We start from the raw sequence: 22,301 nt of genomic DNA, 5'->3' as shown, positions 1-22,301 counted from the left end.
GGAAAGAGGGTGAAGAAGTCGGGGCATTTGTTGTTTTGGGGTGTAGCAAAAAGATCGCAACAAGGGGTGCCCCACTTCAGAAATAATCTCGTCCACTACTGATTGATTGAGAGACCACTCATGAGGCATGAGAATGGCTCTGCTCAGCCTGTCCGCTAAGAGGTTGGACCTGCCGGGGATGTGCGTTGCTATCAGAAACCGATGAGAGGAGATTGCCCATTGCCAAAGTCTGAGAGCTTCTCGACACAAAGGATAGGACCTGGTCCCGCCCTGCTTGTTGATGTACCAGACCACAGACATGTTGTCCATTTGAACTGCAATAGTCCCCGCGGGAAGAAAGTCGTTGAGGGCTTGCAACGTTAAAAGCACCGCTCTCATCTCCAGGACATTTATGTGCAGATGGTATTCTATGGGTTGCCACGTCCCGTGGACCATCCTGCCCTGATAATGCCCCCCCACCCGATCAGAGAGGCATCCGTAGTGACTGCGGCAACCGGAGGAGGGGGAACAAATGGTCGGCCCTGATGAAGTAGAGGGGAAGATATCCACCAGGTTAGATGAGTCCTGCACGATTGTGTAACTAAGATTTCGTGCCTCATAGGAAGGCTCTGGAACGACCACTGAGTGAATAACATCCACTGCAGAAGACGCATGTGGAAGCGAGCCAATGGTAGAAGTACAATGGCCGCAGCCATAACACCTAGAACTTTCAGAATCAATCTGGCTTTGACTTTGCTGCTCTGCAATAAAATCCGAACGTATTTTTGGATGTCCAGAATTCTCTGATCTGTTAGTCTGGCTAACAAACTGGCGGTGTTTAATTCTGCGCCTATAAAGGTGATAGATTGGCAAGGCAGCAGAGAAGATTTTTCGAAATTCACTGATATTCCCAACCTTTTGCAAAGCTGCAGAGTGTAGTCTCTGCTCTGAAGAAGCTGATGCTTGGTGGTGGCGGAGAGGAGCCAGTCGTCTAAATAAGGAAACACCTGGAATCCTTGACGTCTCAGATGAGCTGTGACCACTGCCATGCATTTGGTAAACACTCTGGGGGCTGAAGTGAGGCCAAAGGGCAGGGCTCTGAATTGATAATGACTGGTCCCTAGCCGAATGCGGAGAAACCTCCTGGAGCGCCTGTGTATCTTTATGTGATAGTATGCACCCTGAAGGTCTATCGAGCACATCCAGTTGTCCTTGCCCAGAAAGGGCAGAATGGACTGAAGCGTGACCATCCGGAATCTTGCCTTCTTGACAAATCTGTTTAGATTGCTCAGGTCTAAAATTGGTCCCCAATCTCCCGTCCTTTTGGGGACCAAAAAGAATCTCGAGTAGACGCTGGATCCTACTTGGTCTGCTGGAACAGTCTGGACGGCTCTTTTTTCTAGGAGCTTTGAAACCTCCTGTTTTGCCAAATCCCTTTGACTGGGTGAGATGTCTGGAAGGGATTGGTGAGGTACGGGATACCTTTCGAAGGGGATTTTGTAACCCTCGGATATGATCGACTGTACCCACATATCTTGAGAAAGGGAACGCCAGGCTACTGGGTACAGCAATATCCTTCCCCCGACTGCCTCCAAGGGTGGACAGTCGGGCAACACCTCAGGGATGCTGAAAGGGCTTCTCAGGAAGAGACTCCCTGTTGCCCTGATTCTGAGGACCCCCTCTGCCTCTAGGGCGGCGTCTATTATTGTTACCCCCTCTGCCTCTGGGGGTAAACTGACCACGCGTGTCCGGCGCTGCTCCTTGGGCTTTACGGAACCACATCTTTCCTCCTTTCTGACCCTTGGGATAGGGTCTAGAAGGGGTGGAAAAATGGACTCCAACGGCAGAAAGAATTTTGCCGTCTTGCTCACACCTGGTCAAGGTTTCCTTCACCTGAGGTCCGAACAAAGCCAAACCGTCAAAGGGGGTATTGGTGAAGGACGCCTTGAAGGGGTCCGCGAAATTACAAAGCCGCATCCAGGCTTGACGTCTAAGAGCCACTCCTGTGCCTGCGGCTCTGCTCGCTCCATCGGCTGCATAGGATATGAGCCGCATGGAGGAGTTGGTTAGAGAATTTAGGATTGCTAGCTGTGAGGCAATCTTGTCTTGAGCCCCAGCAGCTGAATGATCCTGAACCACTTCACCTAGTTCCTTGAGAATATCTCTTTGAAGTCTGGTGAAATGACAAAGGTAGTTCAGCGAACGCATAGCAAAGGTCGCTGAAGAAAACATCCGCTTGCCATACCTGTCCATGGTCCTAGAATCTTTGTTAGGGGGATGGACAGGCACTGAAGGATCCGCAAGTTCCTTCTTAGTGGCCGCCGCCACCACCATAGCATCCACAGAGACGCCCTTAGAAAGAAACTGCTTGTCTGGAGGGGCCGTAATAAATTTGGATGGCCTCCTGGGGACCGGTTCCACAGAATCTGGAGCTGTCCACGCCTTCCGAGCCACTACCTGCAAAAGCGGGTCGAAAGGCGGAGACACCCAGGAGGTGGAGGGTCGGGATCCAAAAGCCTCCAGGTATACCGACTCATCCTCGGAGGGGTCAATGGAGGGCCAGTTCCCCCTCTGTTTGAGGAGTTCAAGGATGTCTGAAAAGGAGACATCCTCAGAGGGGGACACAGTGGGGAACCCTCCGACTCATCTAAGTCAGTATCAGATGTTGTAGACTCAGGGGAGTCTGTGTGTTTCCTCTTACATGTCCTCTTCCGAGGGGGTTCCCCTGCGGGATCAGGAGAGACCTCGGAAGAGGAAGTTATTCCCAATGGGGAAACCTGGGGCGATGGATCCCTGGGCCTGAGAGCAAGAGGCTGGCAAGAGACATCAACAGGCACCGAAGAGGGAGGAGCTAAAGGGATGGACCGTTGACCTGGCTCAGGTGCCAGGACACTCCTCATCACCTCAAAGGCTCCTCTCCCCGGGAGGCCAGAATATTCCCGTTCCGAAGAAATAGGAATTCCCGGCTCCACCGAGAAAGAAGGCTCCGAGGCCGATGTCAGTGCCGAGCTTACCAAAGCCGAAGCCCCGAGAGGGAGAGCGGGGTCGGACAAGGGTCAGATGCCACTAGCCCCCTCGGAGCCGACAAGGGAAACTACGACCGGATCCCTCCTAGGAAGGTCTCATGGAGGAGATCAGAGCCAAAGACGACGGAGCCGAAAGGGGATGTATCGGTTCCGGCGCCGACACGGTCGCTGTCCCGAGAAGCTCCGGCTCCGAACTCTGGAGGGGAGTCGGAGGAGGAAGTTCAAGGGGGAGAGCAATAGCCGAAGTCTGCTGAGACGGGCTATGGAGCATTTGGGCTAGTGCCTGTGACTTCAACAGCCTGCTTACCACCCTCTCTAAATCGTGGTCAGACAGCCTGGAAGATCTCGAAGATCGGCTCCGATGACTCCGTTCCGACAAAAGAGGAGACCTCGGAGCCGAGTGGATAGATTCCAAAGAAGGGGACCGAGATCTCTTCTTGGACGAAGCCATCGGAGCCGACGTCCTCTGGGTTCCAGATGGAGCCGAAGGCTTCTCGGCTCTGATACTGGATAACACGTCGGCTCCAGCCGGAGCCGACAAGGCAACAGTAGATTGAGTGTCGGAGCCGGTAGGAACCGACACTACCACATCAGAAGTAGAAAGATCGGCTCCAGCCGGAGCCGATCTCGACTCCGAAGCCACCGGGGAAGGCTTAACAACTGTAGCCTGAACCTTAGGTGGCTTTGAAGGTTTACTCGACCCAGTTTTAGTGGGTGAACCTTCTGGCTTTAATAAGCCACGGAGGATCAATTTGTTCCTCCTCTCCTGCAGGACTCTCTGGCTAAAAGAATGACATATGGCACAGGAGTCCTGCAGGTGTAAAGGCCCCTGGCAGTAAACACAAGTGTGACCGTCTGTCAGAGACATTTTCTGACAGCACGAGTCACACTTCTTGAAGCCTGAGACCTTTCCTTCCTTAGACATAGTCCAAGTAAAACACAACACTCACACACCCCAAATAGTCACACTATTAATCCCACAAAAACACACACACAGATAGGGATTAAGAAAAGAGGCCTAGGCCTAACTGAAAAAATTAAACTTAACTATATAACAAGAAAGTTTTAAATATATGGGGAAATAGGGTGGGCTGTAGAAACACTACACACTATGAAATAGAACAAGGGAGTGACAAAACCCTGACTAAACTGTTTGAAAATTCAAACTTACCTGAGCTGGCAAAAAAGAGACCTCTTCGCAAAACGGCAAACGAGATCTGAGGTAGTCTCGCCTTGCATCATGGGATATAGGGTTGCCTCGAGCTGGTAAAAGGAGTTCTCAAGCTAAGCAAGTGCAGAGTCGGAGCCAAGGATCGGCTCCGAACCCATCCAGCAAGAATGAAGGCGAGATTGACAACTTAACATCAACTTTCATAGCATTAAAATTTTCCAAAGTAATAGTTGTCTTTTCATAAATGTATGGACAGGATTTCCCACATTTTGTTTTTGCAGACTCATTTGTCACATTACTATTCCAACCATCTCTACTCGTCCTTTTCAAGTACTGCTTTAATATTTTGTTGATTTTTATGTAAACTGTGTGGTTTCTCCTAATATACTGGTAATATCACCAATTTTCAGTATAGCACAATTCTCTCTTATGACCATCTTAACTAGTGTACCTACTTCGTTATATTTAATAATCAAAGAATTGATGAAACTGGAGGGCATCTTGGTGAGAAAAGTTCTTTTCGTGTCTACTCCTGGACAACTACCTAGTAATGGAATATATATATATCTCACCCCTCTACCCCTAACTACTTCTTTCTGAATATTTAGGAGATCCCTAGGGTATCCCTCTTTCTAGAAACATATTAGACATAAAATTTAGTTCCACCATAAAACCTTCTGAACAGAAACCATTCTGGCGGCTCTTATATACTGCCCTTTGCCAAGGGTGGCTGCTCATGTACTGTAGGTAGTAATTAGAAAAAGTATTCTTCCTATAAAATGTTGAAGTGAAGTTCCAATTAACCACTTCTATCTTAACATCCAAAAAAATGTGCCACCTAGTGAGAGTATTTGTGCGTAAACTTTAAAAATTCATAATGTTTGAAATGTGGACCATAAATCTTACAATATCTGTTATTTCATCATTCCACGTTATAAGTATGTCATCCAGGTAACGACAATAAAGGTTACAACTATTGTAAAAACATATGACAATACTTGAGACTTTTCCCACGTCAGCATTACTAGTTTGGTGTAGATGGGGGCGCAAGCTGCTTCCACAGCAACCCCTATCACCTGCCTATAAAATTTCCTTTAAAAAACTACAAAATAGTTTTCTAGAACTATCTTCATTAAGTTCATTATAAGTCTCAGTTCTTTAGCATCAAGTAACTGCTATTATATAAGGGCATCTCAAAAAAAGATTCAATCTCTCCTGATGTGGAATACTGGAAAACAAATCAACAATATCTACTGTCAAAAAAAAAACATATAATCTTTACAAACATCTGATAGTTAATTTACTCAAAAAATACCACAAGTCTTTAAGGACATGAAGGTGGTGGTTCAAAATATTTTTTAGTTTTCAAGGGTAATTTTTCGACCCACCTGCTTACACAATCTATAACGGGGGGTTTAGTAGGTCTTTATGAGTTTTTGGTATAACAAATAAAGCTGGAACCAAGGGATGAATTTTCATATGTGTTTTTGGTATAGCAAATAAAGCTGGAACCAAAGGATGATTATTCATCAAAAAATCTGTAGTATTACCGTCTTGTAAAAATAAACTATTTTTTATGCAGTACTTGTGTATTATCGCAACCAGATTTTTGCAGTTGCGAAAATAGCATACTTCAACTGAAATGAAGCCATGCAACACTGTAAAGTGTTACTGAAAGTCCTTACTGCTCACAAAAAAGTGTGGGTTACCTTCAGGAAGAACAGAAAGTTTATAAATCCTCTTCCTGATTTGCGTGCTGTACAGATGCATCCTGATTAACTCCAGGAAACAACAGAAGGTCATTGTAACATCTTTCATCCCTTGGGCTCTGCATTTTGCTATTAATAAATCAGGTTTGTAAAATTTTAGCCACATAATATAGGGACGGATTTTAACACTGGCTTACACCCCTTTTTAGAACCTGGAGCAATCTGTTCTGACACATTCCATTTCTCAGTACGATAGCAGCCATGACTCTTCAAGCGTGTGTCTAATGCACAAAAATCAGGCGTATGATTTTATAAATTGTTTGTCCTGAAGGTAATCCAAACTTTCTCATCAGTAATAAGGACTTTGAAGGACATGTTACACTGTTTCATGCCCTCGTTTCACTTGAAATTTCCGAGTTTCGCAACCGCAAAAATCTGGTTGCGATAATACGCAAGTACTTTTTATGCAATATTTATTTTGTTCCTAGAGACCGCTGTGTATATGGAATCATCCTGTAAAATATCAAACATTTTTCTGACAGTCTATTTGGTTGGCAATAACAATTCTTTGGGTCTATTTTTTATATTATCAAAGGTTCATTACCGTGAACCTTTGTTCACTGAACCTTAAACAGTGAATGTTCACTTCTGCAAAGACTCAATTCAACAAATTATTTTCCCAGGGAAAAAGTAACAACTTGCCCAGCATCAGAAATTTGTAGTGTGATCTCAGAGTTCGTATATATATTTAGGGGTAGTGTGGAAGTCGCAGCCCTCCACTTGGATGGGTTTAAAATACTGTGCTTTGAGTGACCGTCCGAATGCTGGACAAGTCATTACCTTCCCTGGGAAAGTAATTCATTGGCTAAGAAATAACATGAAGACATTTACAGAGTAGAACTGTGACTTAACTGGACTACTTCTTGTGCTCGGCTCTGCCTGAATCACCTCCAGCAAAGGTAAGTAACATGCCTTGCCTGTTTCATGTGTTGTTGACCTCCCCCGCAGGACTGCAATGTGTCCGGCCAGTACTTTGAGCCATGGCTGAATGTGCCCACCCAAGGCTATACACTGTCCTGCTTGTCTCCAACCCACCCACCTCGACTGCAATCTGTCATACCTACTTTCTGAAATCTTTCTGTTTTAAGCCCCCCCCCCACCAACACACACACACACACACACACACATATATATATTCTGTCATACCCTGTCAGGTCCTTTACAGCATTTTTTAACACCTTTATTAAATTATCACTTAAGACACAGGTAAACATACAGTAATAGAACACAAACCATAATAACATTTATCATATTCACATATTATACATTACATGATTTCTTTCTTTCAACAATTATTCACTCCAACACTACATAAATTGCTCATTTCTTGCCTTCCCTTAAACCTCATTTCTCCTCCTGAACAATATTCAAAATACATTTCTATGAAATGTGCTCCTTCCCTTTTGAAAGATCTCAGTTTTGTCTTTTATCGTCTTAAAATAACCAATACTTCAGTTAGAGTTAGTTTAGACTTTGATTTCCATTTTCTAGTGATTACATTTTTGCCAGTCAATAGCATGAAACTTTGTAAGGTCTTACTATATATAGGCAAATCAGATACTGTGCCCCAGCTCAAAAGAATAATTTCCAATGTTACAGCCACTTGCTACCCCGACATTTCTGACAGAGTGCTGTTGTAGGGAATTTTTGCAATCTGCCAACTTGTTGCAGTCCTAAAAATAAGTTCCTGGTTACCTCTCTCTTTTCCATCAAACCTCCAGCATTTGTTGTCTACCTGAAGAAAAATTCTCTGAAGTCTGCTTGGAGTATAAACATTCTTATGCAAACACTTCCTGGACTTTGTCACATGTCTGAGCCACAGAGATGCCATCCCATTGTTTCTTTGTAAATTACCTTTATAGTCTACCTTCTGACCAATATTGTATATGCCTTACTAAACAGATTCTGCTCTAGACTCAACTGAAAATGTTACCAGAGTTACTCTGCACTTCTGTTTCACTTTCTCTTTGCCTGCACCCTGACATCACTCACTGGTAGGGAAGGCAGTCTCTAACCTGCAGTCCAAACTTCTGATTGGCCTCAGCCCACTCTTACATTTTCCTCTCTAGTTATTTGCTACCAATAACTTGGTTTCTTTGCCAACTGTCTCCAGTAAATTCCACCCACCCCACCCCCCACTGCCTATTTTCTATACCCATACTTGCAGTCATCCCTATTAGTAAACTCGTTCCTGTCCATTTTCATGTTTGGTTTAGTTCTTCGAATAGTTTCTGCAACTTTGTGACTACAATATTTTGTAGGTTGTTAAGAGTGTTTGCAGAATTACTGCAAAGAATGCTCTACTGCTTCACAATTGTGTGTAGCAATCAGGCACTCTGTGTATTCCCTGCAATGTGGAGTGCATTGCCAGAAATTCAGCTTGTTGGTGGTACACTTGGTTTCTGGCTCCTGTCTGTGTCCTCCTAGACTTTTCCTTTCTCTGTATCTCATAACATATTGGTGCAGCCAGAGTTCTATCTACTACAAAGAAATATGATTGGGTTTCTCCAATCATAATCTATACATGTTCTTAAAATAGAGTCACCTCTCAGGTTTCACTCATGAGGTGAACCACTGTGGAGGTGAATTTTGTGACATCAACTTCCTGCACACATAACAAACGGATTATGACTGGAGACTGGATTATAATGCTATATTGGTAATTAAGCTAGTAGAAAATTAGTACAGTTAAAAACAATGTGGAAATAAAGAATACCAAAAAATTTTATAAAGCAAGAAAATGACCACACAAGATGAGAGCTACACAGCATTAGTAGAGAGAAGGCAGAGTGAAGATGACAGTAATATGTATAATTAAACTAGCATTAATAGAGTTTCGAAAGATATACACTATGTGCAGCAAAGAATGTAAAATAAGTTTATCCACTGTTTGTAAAAGAGATGAACTGTATAAAATGGCAAAATGCAGTTTAAAATGGAAAATGTGGTGTGAAGTACTGCATGGTAGATTGATATTTTTAAAGTGATTTATCAATAATTTATAACTTACCTGCGCACCATGGCATGGGGAGCATAATCAGCCGAACAGTATTTTTGTCCATCAGTAAACATCTTCAGCTTCTTCTTCTTTGGGAAAAAACAGTTTTAAAATCTATTTTTCTTACACTGATGCCACAGAGTAAAAACAGTGAACTCTAACTTCCATGACATCAGTGTAAGAAAAATGTGCATTGCATCCATAGAATTGAATTTGCGCACCATCACAAATGTGCAAAGGTACCCCATTAAAGTCTATGGACACACTGCACGTTAACCTAAGGGGACATCAACACAGAATATAGTAAATTTATTTGGGCTGCAGTTTAATAAAAGGTTCACAACATTTTTTTATTTAAAAAATGGTTCAAAAATGTAAGCATGGACAAATGGGAAAATAAATCATAGCACATGACTCATCAAATGCTGCAATGTATATATACATTGGCAAATTACTTTAAACTTAAGGCAGAATAGAGTTCTACAGTGTATTTTATAACCAAGATGCATTTTTTTTATTTTATTTTACATTTGTTGACCGGGCTAGTCTAGCTGGATATATATCCATTTTCAGTAGAGGCCCGGGGAGAAAAGCTCCACACAGATATACAAAAATATAAAAAGTATAAAAATATTGTTACATGGTAAATACAGGATTAATAAACCAAATAAAACAGCAAGTTTTTACATTTCAGAGATAAGAACACATTAAGAAAAGTAACGGTGAACATAATATTGCTTAAGAAAGCTAAAACCGTTATAATACTGTAAGAGTTATGTACAATAGTTCAAAACAGGTTCAAGGATATAAGCAATAAGTTAATTAGAGTTTAAATAGTGTCAGTCATAATACAAGATTAAGTATTTAAATGTTTGGAATTTTGGTTAGAAGAGGAAGAAACATTACTATAAACAAACTACAGTGTATTCTGCATTCTTTTTAATCCACCAATAACAATCTAGTCACATGTCTTTTTTGTATAATTACTTCAGTGTAACACCAGCTGTAAAAGTATGATCTCTGCACGGCATTAGCAGGTGCTGAGTAATATTCAGGTAGGAGTGCTTTTTCGGTTATCTCCTGTACTTCTGCAGTAGCATATTACCTGTGGTAATGTTTTTAAAAGCTTAGCACATGGATGTTTTTACTATCTTCCCCCTCTCAAAAATTGCAGTAACACAGTCCCATCTGTGCAGAGACTGTTCTCTTGTACCAGTACATTCCATGTAACCATGTAATATGACTTATAATCATCTCATGTGACTGCAAGACACAATGTCTGAAACTAAAAGTGTTTGTAAGAATGAGTATTTACTTACTGGTCCCCATGGTCCAGTCTGCCAAGATGCACACTCAGGAAGTTGACAAGGTGCAACAGATTCAGGCTTACTGTTCAAGTTGCAAGCATTATTACTTAGCAGCTCATCTTTCAAACGGCAAACCACCTGTCTGTGCTTCATGCCCTTTCCACAGGTCACTAGGCACTAGATTTAAAGAGCAGAGTAGTGATTAGGAGTGTAGTTGTTGCAAGCATCATCACAATTGCCTCTTTTTTTTACTTGCTTCCACCAGATAGTTAAACATTCTAATACAGAGAAAGGAGACACCCGAGAGAGACTATGCAAAGTGCCAAATGTCAGTTATGATCCATGTAAATACAGCTTGAAACTTTAAGCTGTTTCAGTGACGACCTACATTCTGCCTTCAGCGTTTTGGAAGTAATGCATAAAGCGTGTTCTTCACAGCTAAAATGACTCCTATTTCTAAAGATTTTATCAATACTTTACCTGTATATGATTATTAATGTTATGTTGTAGGTGTTCAATACGTAGCTTATGCTTCCACCTTGCACACCATATCCAGTTTGCTCAATAGCACACAAGCAGGGCACCCAGGTATGACTGAGGGCCTGGTTACTGATGGATCTGCCTGGGTGACTGAGGGCCTGGTTACTGATGGATCTGCCTGGGTGACTGAGGGCCTGGTTACTGATGGATCTGGCTGGGTACGACTGATGGCTTAGGTACTGATGGAGCTGCCTGGGAGTGGAACAGTGATGAGGACTTCACATGATCACCTGTTCTTTAGGGCTATGAAGGTGGAGCGGCTTGGGGGAACATCCTAACAGGGGAGCTGACAGGATGTATACTTACACAATGGCACTGGAGGCTACATTCTCACATATGAGTGCACATCAGGTTGTCAAAACCACACACCCAACACCTACCTCGCATAGTACACAACACACACATAACTAATGTATGCTAAGGAGCATAAACGCAATCTTCCTAAACAAAGATTTCCTGGATCACCCATTGTAAAAGCTATGCCTCATTAAGCCCAAAGGCAGTCACAAAAGCAACATCTAACACCACACATACTGTCACTCTCATTGCAGTCCCAAACACTAAGCCCCTAAGGCAAGCAAACACACTTCCATGGACTCGTGTCACAGGGGGCTCCATTGTAAGATATGCTGATGCCCCCCTAACCAGGCTGAACAAGGAGAACATAATGGTTCATCATAAGGGACTCCATTATAAGAGGTACTGATGTCCCCCTAACCAGGCTGAACAAGAAGATAATGGTTCATCATAGGGGACTTCATTATAAGAGGTACTGATGTCCCTCTAACCAGGCTGAACAAGGAGAAGATAATGGTTCATCATAGGGGACTCCATTATAAGAGGTACTGATGTCCCTCTAACCAGGCTGAACAAGGAGAAGATAATGGTTCATCATAGGGGACTCCATTATAAGAGGTACTGATGTCCCTCTAACCAGGCTGAACAAGGAGAAGATAAGTATTTGTGGCTAACCTGGATCCAGGATCTGCCAAATTATGCATGCACTGAAGTCACTGTGCCACATGTACCTGTATGGTTCCATCACAGTCCATGTAGGTGTAAATGACCTGAGATGTACCTTCCATTCAACAAATGGCTGTCTTTCTGGTGTCATTCTAAAGGGATTCAAAATTTGTGAGCTTGGGAGGACACAGTTAACAGACCACATTGCTTTGCCAAAAATGGACCACATTGCTTTGCCAAAAATGTTCTGCATCTCTCCTCGCTAGGCTTTTGAAAATGGGCTAAAACTTTTGCCAAACCCATAGTGTCTTTTTTTAGGCAATGCCAAATAAACAAACCTGCTGACATAGCAAAATAAACTCAGCTTAACCACAAGGTGTTACTGCTCAATGCCAAGAGCCTAAACAAAAAAAATACACTCCCTCCAAGCCCTCCTCACACTCAAGAATACAAACATCTGTGCAGTTACAGAGACTTGATTTAAAGCAGCAGAGAGTACCCCGACAATGTAAGGTTTCAGTGCCTTCCAAGCTTTTAGACCAGTAGAAGCACAGAAAAGGGCTATAGGAGAAGGTGTCTCAGTATACATCAATAACAAGCATACCTCTAGGGTGATCAAACAGGATGATGCACTGGAGTTCCTCCACATGCAGATCACCATAGTCAGTCAACCTTCATGTCCCAAAAAAATGACACTGCATACTTGGAACTAATGGATACACTTGGTATCCAACTGAACGCACTGCTCACGGGAGACTACAATTACCTCTCCATACAATGGGAGTCTTAGTTGGCAATTGAATGGTCTGATTAAGAGCCACACTGGATACCACCTTAGGCATGAAGGATGGATTGGTCCTGAGGAATACCCTGTCCACATGAAAAAAGATGAGTCTCCACTGCCATAAGAGCCTGTAATTCGGAAATCCTTCTAGCTGAAGTGACTGCTAAAAGGAAAGCTGTTTTCCAGGAGAGAAATTTTAAGTCTGCAGTAGCAGCTGACTCGAAAGGAGGGACAGTGAGCTTTTACAATACAAAATTGGGGTCCCAGGCAGTGGTTGGAGCTCTCCTGGGAGGTCTTAAGTTTTTGGCCCCTCTGAGATACTGCTTTAGCAGAGGATGAGAGAAGAGGGGAGGTTCTGTTTTGCAATGACCTGAAATGGCTGAACCATGGATTTTTTATGGAAGAAAAGGACAGGCCCTTGTGAAGCATCTCAGTTAAGCATTGTAAAATCTGAGGAATGCTGGGCACTGCTGTGCTTATCCCTTGAGACTGATTCCAGGCACAGCATCTTTTCCATTTGTCAGCATAAGATTTTCTAGTACTAGGCCTTCCCGCCTCAAATGACATCCATCACAAGTTTGCTGAGGGATGCTACGGGTGAATTTAGGTGATTGGCCATGCTGCAAGATTCAAAGTATGCAGCTGAGTGTGCAGAATTTGGTTGTTCTGCTGAGACAGTAAGTAAGGTGTCTGAGACAGGTGCCATGGTGGAAGGTGTGTTACATTGTGCAGGAGTGGGTACCAGTGTTGGCGAGGCCAGTCTGGAGCAATCAAAATCATTTTTGGTTTGTCCTGTTTGACTTTTAGCAGAACTTTGGAGAGCAGAGGCAGAGGGGGAAAGGCATAGACTGATAGGGTTTTCCAGCTGAAGGATAGAGCATCCACTTTCCAGGTTTTTTGTGAGGAGTTCTTGTGCAAAATTTGTCCAATTGATAGTTCTGGGGTGAGGCAAAAAGATCTATGTCTGGGCTCCCCTATTTGCGTGTCAACATGTTGAAAATCCGTGGTTCCAGTTTCCATTCGTGTGGGTCCATGACATTTCTGCTTAGTTCATCTGCCAGAGTATTCGGCCTTCCTGGCAGGAATTGAGCTTGTAGTTGTACTTGATAGGTCAAGGCAGTGTTCCACAATGCCATGGCTACTATGCAAAAGGGGTAGGAGTGTGTACCTCCCTGCTTGTTTATGTACCGCATAATGGTGGTGTTGTCTGTCTATCATTAATTGTCGTGGATGAAGGTAGTCCTTGAAGGCTGTCAGTGCATTCTGTACAGCTAGCATTTCTTTTTGATTGATATGAAGGTGCATTTGATTTGGGTTCCATTTGCCCTGAATGCACTTCCCTGCCAGATGTGCCCCCCCAAGCATAGTCTGATGCATCTGTAGTTAGGGTTTGGGCGGCAGGGAGTGGTGTGAATGGCAGTCCCTTGTTTTGGTGGCACCATAGGAACTCTAGTTGCAGGCAAGGTATTATAGAAATCATTGTTTCCAGGCTATGACAATGCTGACTCCATAGACTTTTTAAGTACCACTGAACTTTCCTCATATGCAGTCTTGCAGATGGAATTAGAAGAATGCAGGAGGCCATGAACCCCAAGGCTTGCAGTATTTGCCTTGCAGAAAGCAGGGTTTTTGTGGCCACCTGTTTGAAGTAAGTCACCAAATGAATTTGCTTCTCTGGCGTAAGGAAAGCCATCTGGGCAGTTGTATTCAAGCTTGCACCCAGGAATGTAATTTTTTGAGAGGGCACCAGTTGTGATTTCTTTTCGTTTATAGTGCGCCTTAGACAAGTTAGAACCCTTTTTACAAACGTCAGATGGTTTAGAAGAGTGTCCTTGTTTTCTGCCTGAATTAGACAATTGTCCAGGTATGGATATATTTGAATATTTCTTTGCCTGTAAAATGCAATTACTGGAGCCAGGCACTTTGTAAAGACCCTGGGTGCAGTAGATAAGCCAAGGAGCAGTGCAGAGAACTGGTAATGCAAGTAGCCTGTTTTGAAGCGGAGGTATCTTCTGCAAGATGCCCTGATTAGGATATGCAGGTAAGCCTCTTTTAAATCTACAGTTGCCAACCAGGCATCTTTGCCTAGCATAGGAAGTAACTGGTGAAGAGTCAGTATCTTGAATTTTGGAATGTCCAGAAAGGTCTTTAGAGTAGGTAAGTCCAGAAATGGACGCCATGATTTGTCTTTTCTGGGTACCAGGAAAAGTCTTGAATAGAAACCTTGTCCCTTTTCCTCTTCTGGTACTGGTTGAACAGCCCTCATGCACATGAGGGAAAGTACTTGTTTTTGGGCCTCTGTCCACTGATTTGGGGGCAGGTCTGGACATCCGTTTGGAATTGGCAACATGTGAAAATGAAATCTGTACCCCTGGGATACTATATTTAAAACCCATTTGTCCTGGGTTATAAGTTGCCAGTTTCTTGCATGAAGAGCCAGTTTTCCCCCCAAAGGGGCAGCTAAAAGGTAAATGCTTGGTAAGTGTAAAGGGAAGTCATTGAGACTGCTTACCATAGGAAGGTGTCTTGCTGTTTCCAGATTTGGAAGAGGAGGTTCCCCATTGTTTTGTTCTGAATGTCCCTTGGGACTGAAACCTGGAGCCTTTGGAATGTCTGGGTTTGGCTTGAGTGGTTCTCAAAGGGACTGGAAAGGACCAGTTCTTAGTAGGCCAGTGCCTACTAAATCTTGGAGTTTGCACTTGTAAGAAATCTTTCACAGTTTGCATAGATTTAGCTTTATCTTCCATATTTTTTAGAACTTCTTCAGCCTTATTACCAAAGAGACGGTCCTGTTGTAAAGGAGCATCTAAAATTTTGCTTTAACATGATCAAGCAGATTTTGCTCTTTGAGCCAAGCATGCCTTCTTAGCACAGACTCAGTTACAGCAGCCCTGCAAGAGGCCTCCAAAGAATCCAAACCACATTACAAAGTATGCTTCCCAACTTGTTCAGTTGAATGCAATAAATCCTGTAAATCTTTATTTTCTACACAAATACACAATCAGAAATCAACATCATTTTCTGTTTAAGCAGTCCCATGATATGCTGTTGATATTTTAGCATATGAAAGTGACAGTTTAAAGCCCTGATTGCCAAGGCTGAAGAAGTGTACACCTTCTTACCCAGTCTATCCAGCACCCTGGAATCTCTATCAGAAGGGGTAGGATTTTTAGCAGTAGAAGCCTTAATCCCCTTGGGACCCTGAGAAATGGTTTCAGGATCTGCAACAGGATTTTTGAAAAGGAATTTATGCGAGTCAGGAACCCTGTAGTATCTGTCTGGTTTAGAAGGAGCCAGAGGCAGAGAATCAGGAGCCATACTAGATTCTGAAAAAACATCATCAACAATGTCTAGAAAAGGAGGTATAGCCAAAGGCCTATGCTGAGGAAGAAGAAGAAAACCCCTAAGTCTCTTTTTAGATTCAGAAAAATCCTGACTTTCCCAGTGGAAATGTTCCCTTAAGGTATGTAAAGTTTCCCCCTCAAAAAAAATCCTCATGGGGAGAAGCAGAAGGAATGGAATCTTCTGCATCAGAGTCCTCATGAGTAGATAAAGACAATTTCTGTTCATTAGAAGAGTCAGAAGAAATAGAATCCTGTTCAGAAGATTCATAATCAATGTCTTGACTAGGCCTCTTAGAAGGGGGGGGGGGGGGGCTGGCTACCCCTGATCAGAGTAATTAAATCTTCAGCCATTTTTGATCATTTGTTTTTTAGGCATAGGGGCCTGCACACATGGCCCAGGCGTCGGTTTTTTAGCATAGGTCGAGATTTTGGCCTTAGTTTTGAAGAGGAGTTGGTCTAATATACAAATCTGTAGGTCTGAAAACACCCTCATAAGCCGGTGCCTGCACAGCGGCTCCGGACCCATCCAAGGTAGAGACATCTGCGGGTTCCATAATTGAAGCATCTCATGGCATACCGGACTCAGAATGGGTCTCAGTAGAGGCCTGCGAATCAGAAGTAGCGAGTATCAGGGGCTGCGAAAGCGCCTCACTGAGTACCGGTGAACTGCCGACTGGCTTAGAAGCATCGTTGGCAGTTTTGGACCTCAACGACCTGTCTGTCTTTTTCTTTGCATTTTTTAGGTATTCCGGTAGTCGGATTGCTAACAGACAACATTTCTGGATAATTAAAGCGCGAGCCAAAGTATTTAGAAGCAAAAATATACAAAAGTTTGATAGATTAAATAAAGCACAAAACCGACAGCAAGGTACGTTGTGGTCAGGGCCTAGGCAAGGAATACAGTACAAATGAAAATCCTTATGAGGTATTTGATTCCCACAAGTAATGCAATTATTAACTTTTACTGACATCGGTAAGGAGCAAGAAAAAGTTTCCCCAACGGGGTACTTGGCTTTTTAGTTGAAGACTTCGGATCTGAAAAACACAAAAACAAAAATTTCAGGAGTCGGCCGACCGGCACTTGCGAACTGCTTCTGCTTCAGGCACCGCACGCCAAGAAAGACTGATGTAATGGCATTGGCTGCATGTTTTATACCCTTGACGACCTAACGTCATGGAAAAAGGGACAGCAACCGACGCAGGACCCAAGACTTTGTTAATCAGGTCAACTGAGGGCAACCTGCCAGCAGATTACCCAAATGTAATGACTGCAACAGTGAAACACGAAGAACATCCATAAGGCCTTCTAGACCTAGGTCAGAAACCTCAAAGGTAGCACACAGCAATGTGAACTGGTGGTTAATGGTGCCACGTTCACTGTACCTGGCAATACATCAGACCTGTCAGCAGACAAATTATTCAGTTCCAACTTTACCCCCCTCCTGTCTCACACCCAACCATCCCCACAAAAATACCATCAAACATAACCCCTCCAAATATAACTAGGCAGCATGTACTGGGTGCACTCACAAAAGCCAAGAACACAGCCTCATGGGTCCCGAAAACATCCCAGGATGCCTCCTGAATAGTTAGGGCCCCTGGGGGGTCATTATGTAACTACACTCTTTGTAATAGACTTTCTGCCACATGAATGGATGACTGCAATGGTCATCTCTCTACATAAAGGAGGACTTTAACAGATCCTGGAAACTACAGAACCATTAGTCTGACTAGTCTTATTTGCAAAACCATAGAAATTATCAACAAGGCCATAGGAGACCTCCAAACACTGGATTAATCCCAGTTTAGCTTTGTCAAACGAAGGTCATACTTACTGAATATGGTGGACTTCTTTGAAAACGTCACTAACGTGATGGACGAGGGGAAAATAGTGCATACTGCCTACCTCGATCTGGCTAAAGCATTTGATACAATAGCCCACTTGGGCATTCTCAACAAACTTATGGAACTGACTATAAACCCCTTTATAACACACTGGAGAGCCAGCTAGCTCACTGATAGGACTTAGGAAGTTAGAATCAGTTAGGCCACCTCCACAAAGAGGCTGGTTATCAGAACAGTCCCCCAAAGCTCTGTGCTGGGCTCACACCTCTTTGGCATTTACTTCTCGGATGTCAAGGCTAATGTCAAAGGCCTTTGGCTGACCAAGTTCACAGATGACTGTAAACTGGGAGCAGTCACTTGAATCCCCCCCTCCCCCCCAAGATGAGCACATCTTTCATGAAGTCTAATACAGACAATCGCTTGGAGCCAAAGCCATGACTTAAAACACACTACCAAGAAATGCATTATAGTATCTTTTGGGAAGACGGCCACCCAGGTAACTAGGTCATCAATAAAACACTCTTAAAAATTAATTCACTAGTCAGAGATCTAGGAACTCATGTAGACAGTAACCTAGACATCGACCAGCATATGTCCAGTGTAGTAAGAAAACTTTTCTATGTTGCTCAACTTATAAGAAAGGGCATAGCATTTAGGTCCAGACAGAGCAACTGGAGCGTCTACAAAGAAACGATACCTTACAAAAATAATACAGGGAGTTAACACAATCCTATGCCTCAAAGCCCTGTTTCTTTCCTCTGCATCATACAGGTTTCTGAGAAGTGATCTTTCTCTTCTCTCTCACTCACTATAAAATTTATCTACTTCCCTCCTTACATCTATCCCTCAAATTTCTTATTCAGGAAAAGGAGTGCACCAAAACAGTGGCAAATTCCCCTTTGCCTAGCTGCAAGCAAATTATCCAGCCTTTTCTTGGCACAATAGTTTTTACAGGCATGTTGTGTGCCATCTGTATCTGTTGCCCACTTAACTGATTAATCTTCTCCCACTTGCAGCCAGCCCAGGAATAGACTTATTTTTTTTCATGAAGAATACTTCCTCTCTGATTTATATACTGTTACAGTCCTCTAAGACAGAATTACCATTTTGCTACTTAGGAAGTTGCTGCTTATAATGCAGAGGTGAGATACACAAAAGTTTTAATCACTTAAACATCATTTACTTCAGATGCCATATGCTCTCAGCCAATCTCAAACTCAGAGAAGTTTCATAAACAGTCTCCCCATTTCTTTAACAATAAAGTCAAATCCTGGTCTCTCTCTCTCCTGGTTGTTCAATTGTGTTAATTCTGAGAGCAGAAGAATGGCCACCATACAAGCATTCTCCAAGAAAAAAGTTCAGTGTTGCTGAGTCAGTGGGCAAGTCAGGAGATCAAGACAGTGACCCCATGGAAGGAGAGTGTTTTTCAAACAGGAACGGAAATTCAACACTCCTTTACAAGTGAATGACAATCCTGCCCCTCAAAAGAATAAGATGAAAAAAACTACCTGATCTAGCTTCTGTGATCAACGAATAACTGAGGCTGGATACTGTTATGGCAGCTAAGGATATGTGGGATGACACTAAATGAAAAACATAAAAAATGAGAAACTGGAAGCTCTGTTTTATGGATATGAATAGCAAGATAACAAGCAGTGAAAATGTTTTTAATCCTTTTAGTTTTATACACAGGTCAGGTATATTTTTATTTACCAGAGGAGAAGTTGTGGATAGCAATTAATAGAGGTGAAGGACTTTACCTCTGAGGGGAAAAGGGCAAGAGTCAAGTGGGATAAGTTGATCCTTCAAATATAACAATGTGGTTTGAGATTACAAGCAGAAAGTTATAATTCAAAGTGGAAGGGGGTGATGATGACAGAGGGAAGCTGAAGAAATAAGAGGAGACTGGGATTTTGGATGTAGATCCTTAAGGGAATAACAGCCATACAGAATATTATATTTACAATGTAGTAGAAAGTATTCTAAGAACTAAGCCAACATAGGAATGGAGAGAGGAAATTCTGCCAAATAGGGATGTCTACAGTTTTAGGGTACAGAGAATAGGTAAAAGTGGGTTGGAATTTATTGGAGAAAACTGGCAAAGGAACCAAATGATTAGAGATTGAAAGGTAACAGAATGGGAAGAGGTCAAGAATACATTTGTACTGCAGGCTAAAGACTGCCTTCCCTATCAAGGATTAATATCAGAGTATAAACAAACAGAAAGGAATAGGGGATCCGAAGTGAAAGACCAGCACTGGTAGAGTTTTTGGTTGAATCTAGAAGAGAAGCTGGTGTTAAAAAGGGGATAATTAGTAGGGCCTATAAAATATTGCTTGATAACTATAGGGATCAATCAGAAGAGTTTAGAAAGGATTGAGAAGACGGACTAGAAAAGCAATTCACAAAGAAACAATAGCAGGATATACGTATGACTACCAAATATGCAACAAAGTCTAGAATATTTAGGATTTTTGCTTGGAAGTATTTGTATTGGTATACACCCCAAGCAGACTCCAATGCATTTTTCCTCCGGTAGAATGTGAAAGTTGTAAGTGTGATGGGGTAGAAAAATGTAATTGGGAACATATTTTTTGGGGAGTGTAATAAGTTGGCAGACTTTAAAAATTCCCTGAAGACTACTCTCTCAGAAGTACTGGGTGAGCAAACTGATGTAACCAAGGAAATGATTTTTTTTGAGCTGTGACACAGGATCTGAATTGCCTAGAGATGGTAAGGCCTTGGTGAGTTTAATTCTGGTGGCTGCCAAAAAGCAATTACTAGAACTAGAATATGCAAATGAAAGTCTAAATCAATTGTATTAGAAGCAGTGAATACAGTAACAGAGATAAAAGAACTGGAAGTGGGATCTTTCGAAAAAGGTAAGAGTAAACTGCATGGAAAAAGGGACTTGTGGGAACAATACTTGCAGAGTAATGATTTGGAGGAGGAACAATGTTTAAGGAAAGGCAGGAACTGAATGAGCTATGTAAAGTTTAATTGACAATGACTGTAAAGAAGATTATATGTGATGTACAATGTTTGCAACTGGAAGTATGTCAACATGGTTTGTTTCCATTTACATAAATGCATGATTGCCTATGTCAAGTGATAGTTCAATAAAGATGTTCTTTGCTTAAAAATATATATGAATATTAAATGAGGCCAAAATCACAAAAGCGACCGTGATAACTGAGGATCCCAATTTCCCCTCGGATAGAGAACAGTTTCCATTGGAAAGAAAGGCCTTTAGACAGGAAGGCTTCTTGGTAGCCTCAATTACAAGGTGTATTTCAGAAGGTCTGCTTGGACAAGGGAATTTACATCGAGAACTAGGGACTAACAAGTAGCCCCAAATGTCACAACAATAAAGGATACTTGTGACTTGGAATGGAAATAGTTCAGTTGTGTAAGTAAACTTAACATTTATTTACTTACTTTATTTATTTAACATTTGTTTATCAGGAAAGTCCGAATGGGACAGAGCCGATTTTCAGCAGAGGCCTGGGGAGAAATGCTCCAGATGCATGTCTTTAGAACATAACAGTACCTGTTCAAATAGATCATTGTTGCAGTAGCAAAGCTATATGGGATGTATCCTAAGAAGAACTGAACATCCTCCCATCTTCTAAAGCTTCAAGGCACCTTCCATATACCCATATGTCCATTAGGCACGGCAGTTTGCCTGTATAAAAGTAGATGTACTGTTGCCAAAATTCAGAGCTTTCATGGCCTCAGAAAAAGGCAGGCTAGAGCCCTGAAGACAGAAGTATGTACTACAAGAAGAGTGGAAGACAGGAACCTGCACCCTGGCAGAAAACAAAAGGGGGAAAAAGAAGTGTGAGCCTGTACTGTAACAGCAATCTATTTGGACATCTATTCTTATAGCAAGTCTACTTACAGAACTGTATTATACTATGTTCATCATTAGATTACTGTTGCAATAGCCTAAGCTGTATGGGGCAAATACCAAAGCTTGGACAGTGGGGAGGCAGAAGGATCAATATCTAAAAACCCCTGGAAAATATTCCAAGCAAATCTTCCCCTAGCAATGGAGAAGGAATCAAACTTATCATGCTTATTAAAATTAAGTACAGATGACCACATTGCTAACTCTTAGAAGTTTTCTAGAGAACACCTAGAATGAGCTCTGACTTTGCCTAGAAGAGACGTACCATGATAACAGTAACAAAACTAGAAAATATGGGACAATCATTTAGAAACAGTTTGCTTTGAAAATAATTGCCCTTTCTTTTTACTTTCATAAGGAAATGATAATTGTCAATGTTGTATATGAGTTGTCTGTGAAGATCCAGAGTGTGCAGCATTTTCATTCCCTTATTTATTTTTAATCTGGGAAGAATATAGGGAGATAAATATACTGGTTTAAAGTAAACGCTGAAACCAGTTTTGATAAGAAAGAAGCACTAGTTCTTAAGGATGCCCTATACTTTTGAAAGATGAAATAAGGGTACTTTTCTTGCTGAAGCCAGGACAGTAACCAGAACTATTTTGCATTTTATGAGCTTTAAATTGGCTTTGTGAGCTGGTACAAAAGGTTAAAGTTTAAGTTTA

The 22,301-nt window shown here is 42.3% G+C and overlaps 1 protein-coding gene across 1 annotated transcript in view; it reads right to left on the bottom strand.

Annotated features, from left to right (window-relative positions):
- The window catches only part of ADAMTS20 (ADAM metallopeptidase with thrombospondin type 1 motif 20), a 3,636,702-nt gene that overhangs the window by 1,636,648 nt on the left and 1,977,753 nt on the right, over nucleotides 1-22,301 (bottom strand). The window contains exon 22 of the mRNA XM_044087413.1: nucleotides 10,263-10,427. Coding sequence (XP_043943348.1) covers nucleotides 10,263-10,427 — 165 coding nt within the window. The remainder of the gene's footprint in view (nucleotides 1-10,262; nucleotides 10,428-22,301) is intronic.

Source organism: Protopterus annectens, chromosome 11.part0 (assembly GCF_019279795.1).
Source record: "Protopterus annectens isolate FY-2018-M chromosome 11.part0, PAN1.0, whole genome shotgun sequence".
Classification (NCBI taxonomy): domain Eukaryota; kingdom Metazoa; phylum Chordata; order Ceratodontiformes; family Protopteridae; genus Protopterus; species Protopterus annectens.
Note: the sequence above shows the minus strand (reverse complement) of the source record. Positions and strands in the feature narration are given on the sequence as shown.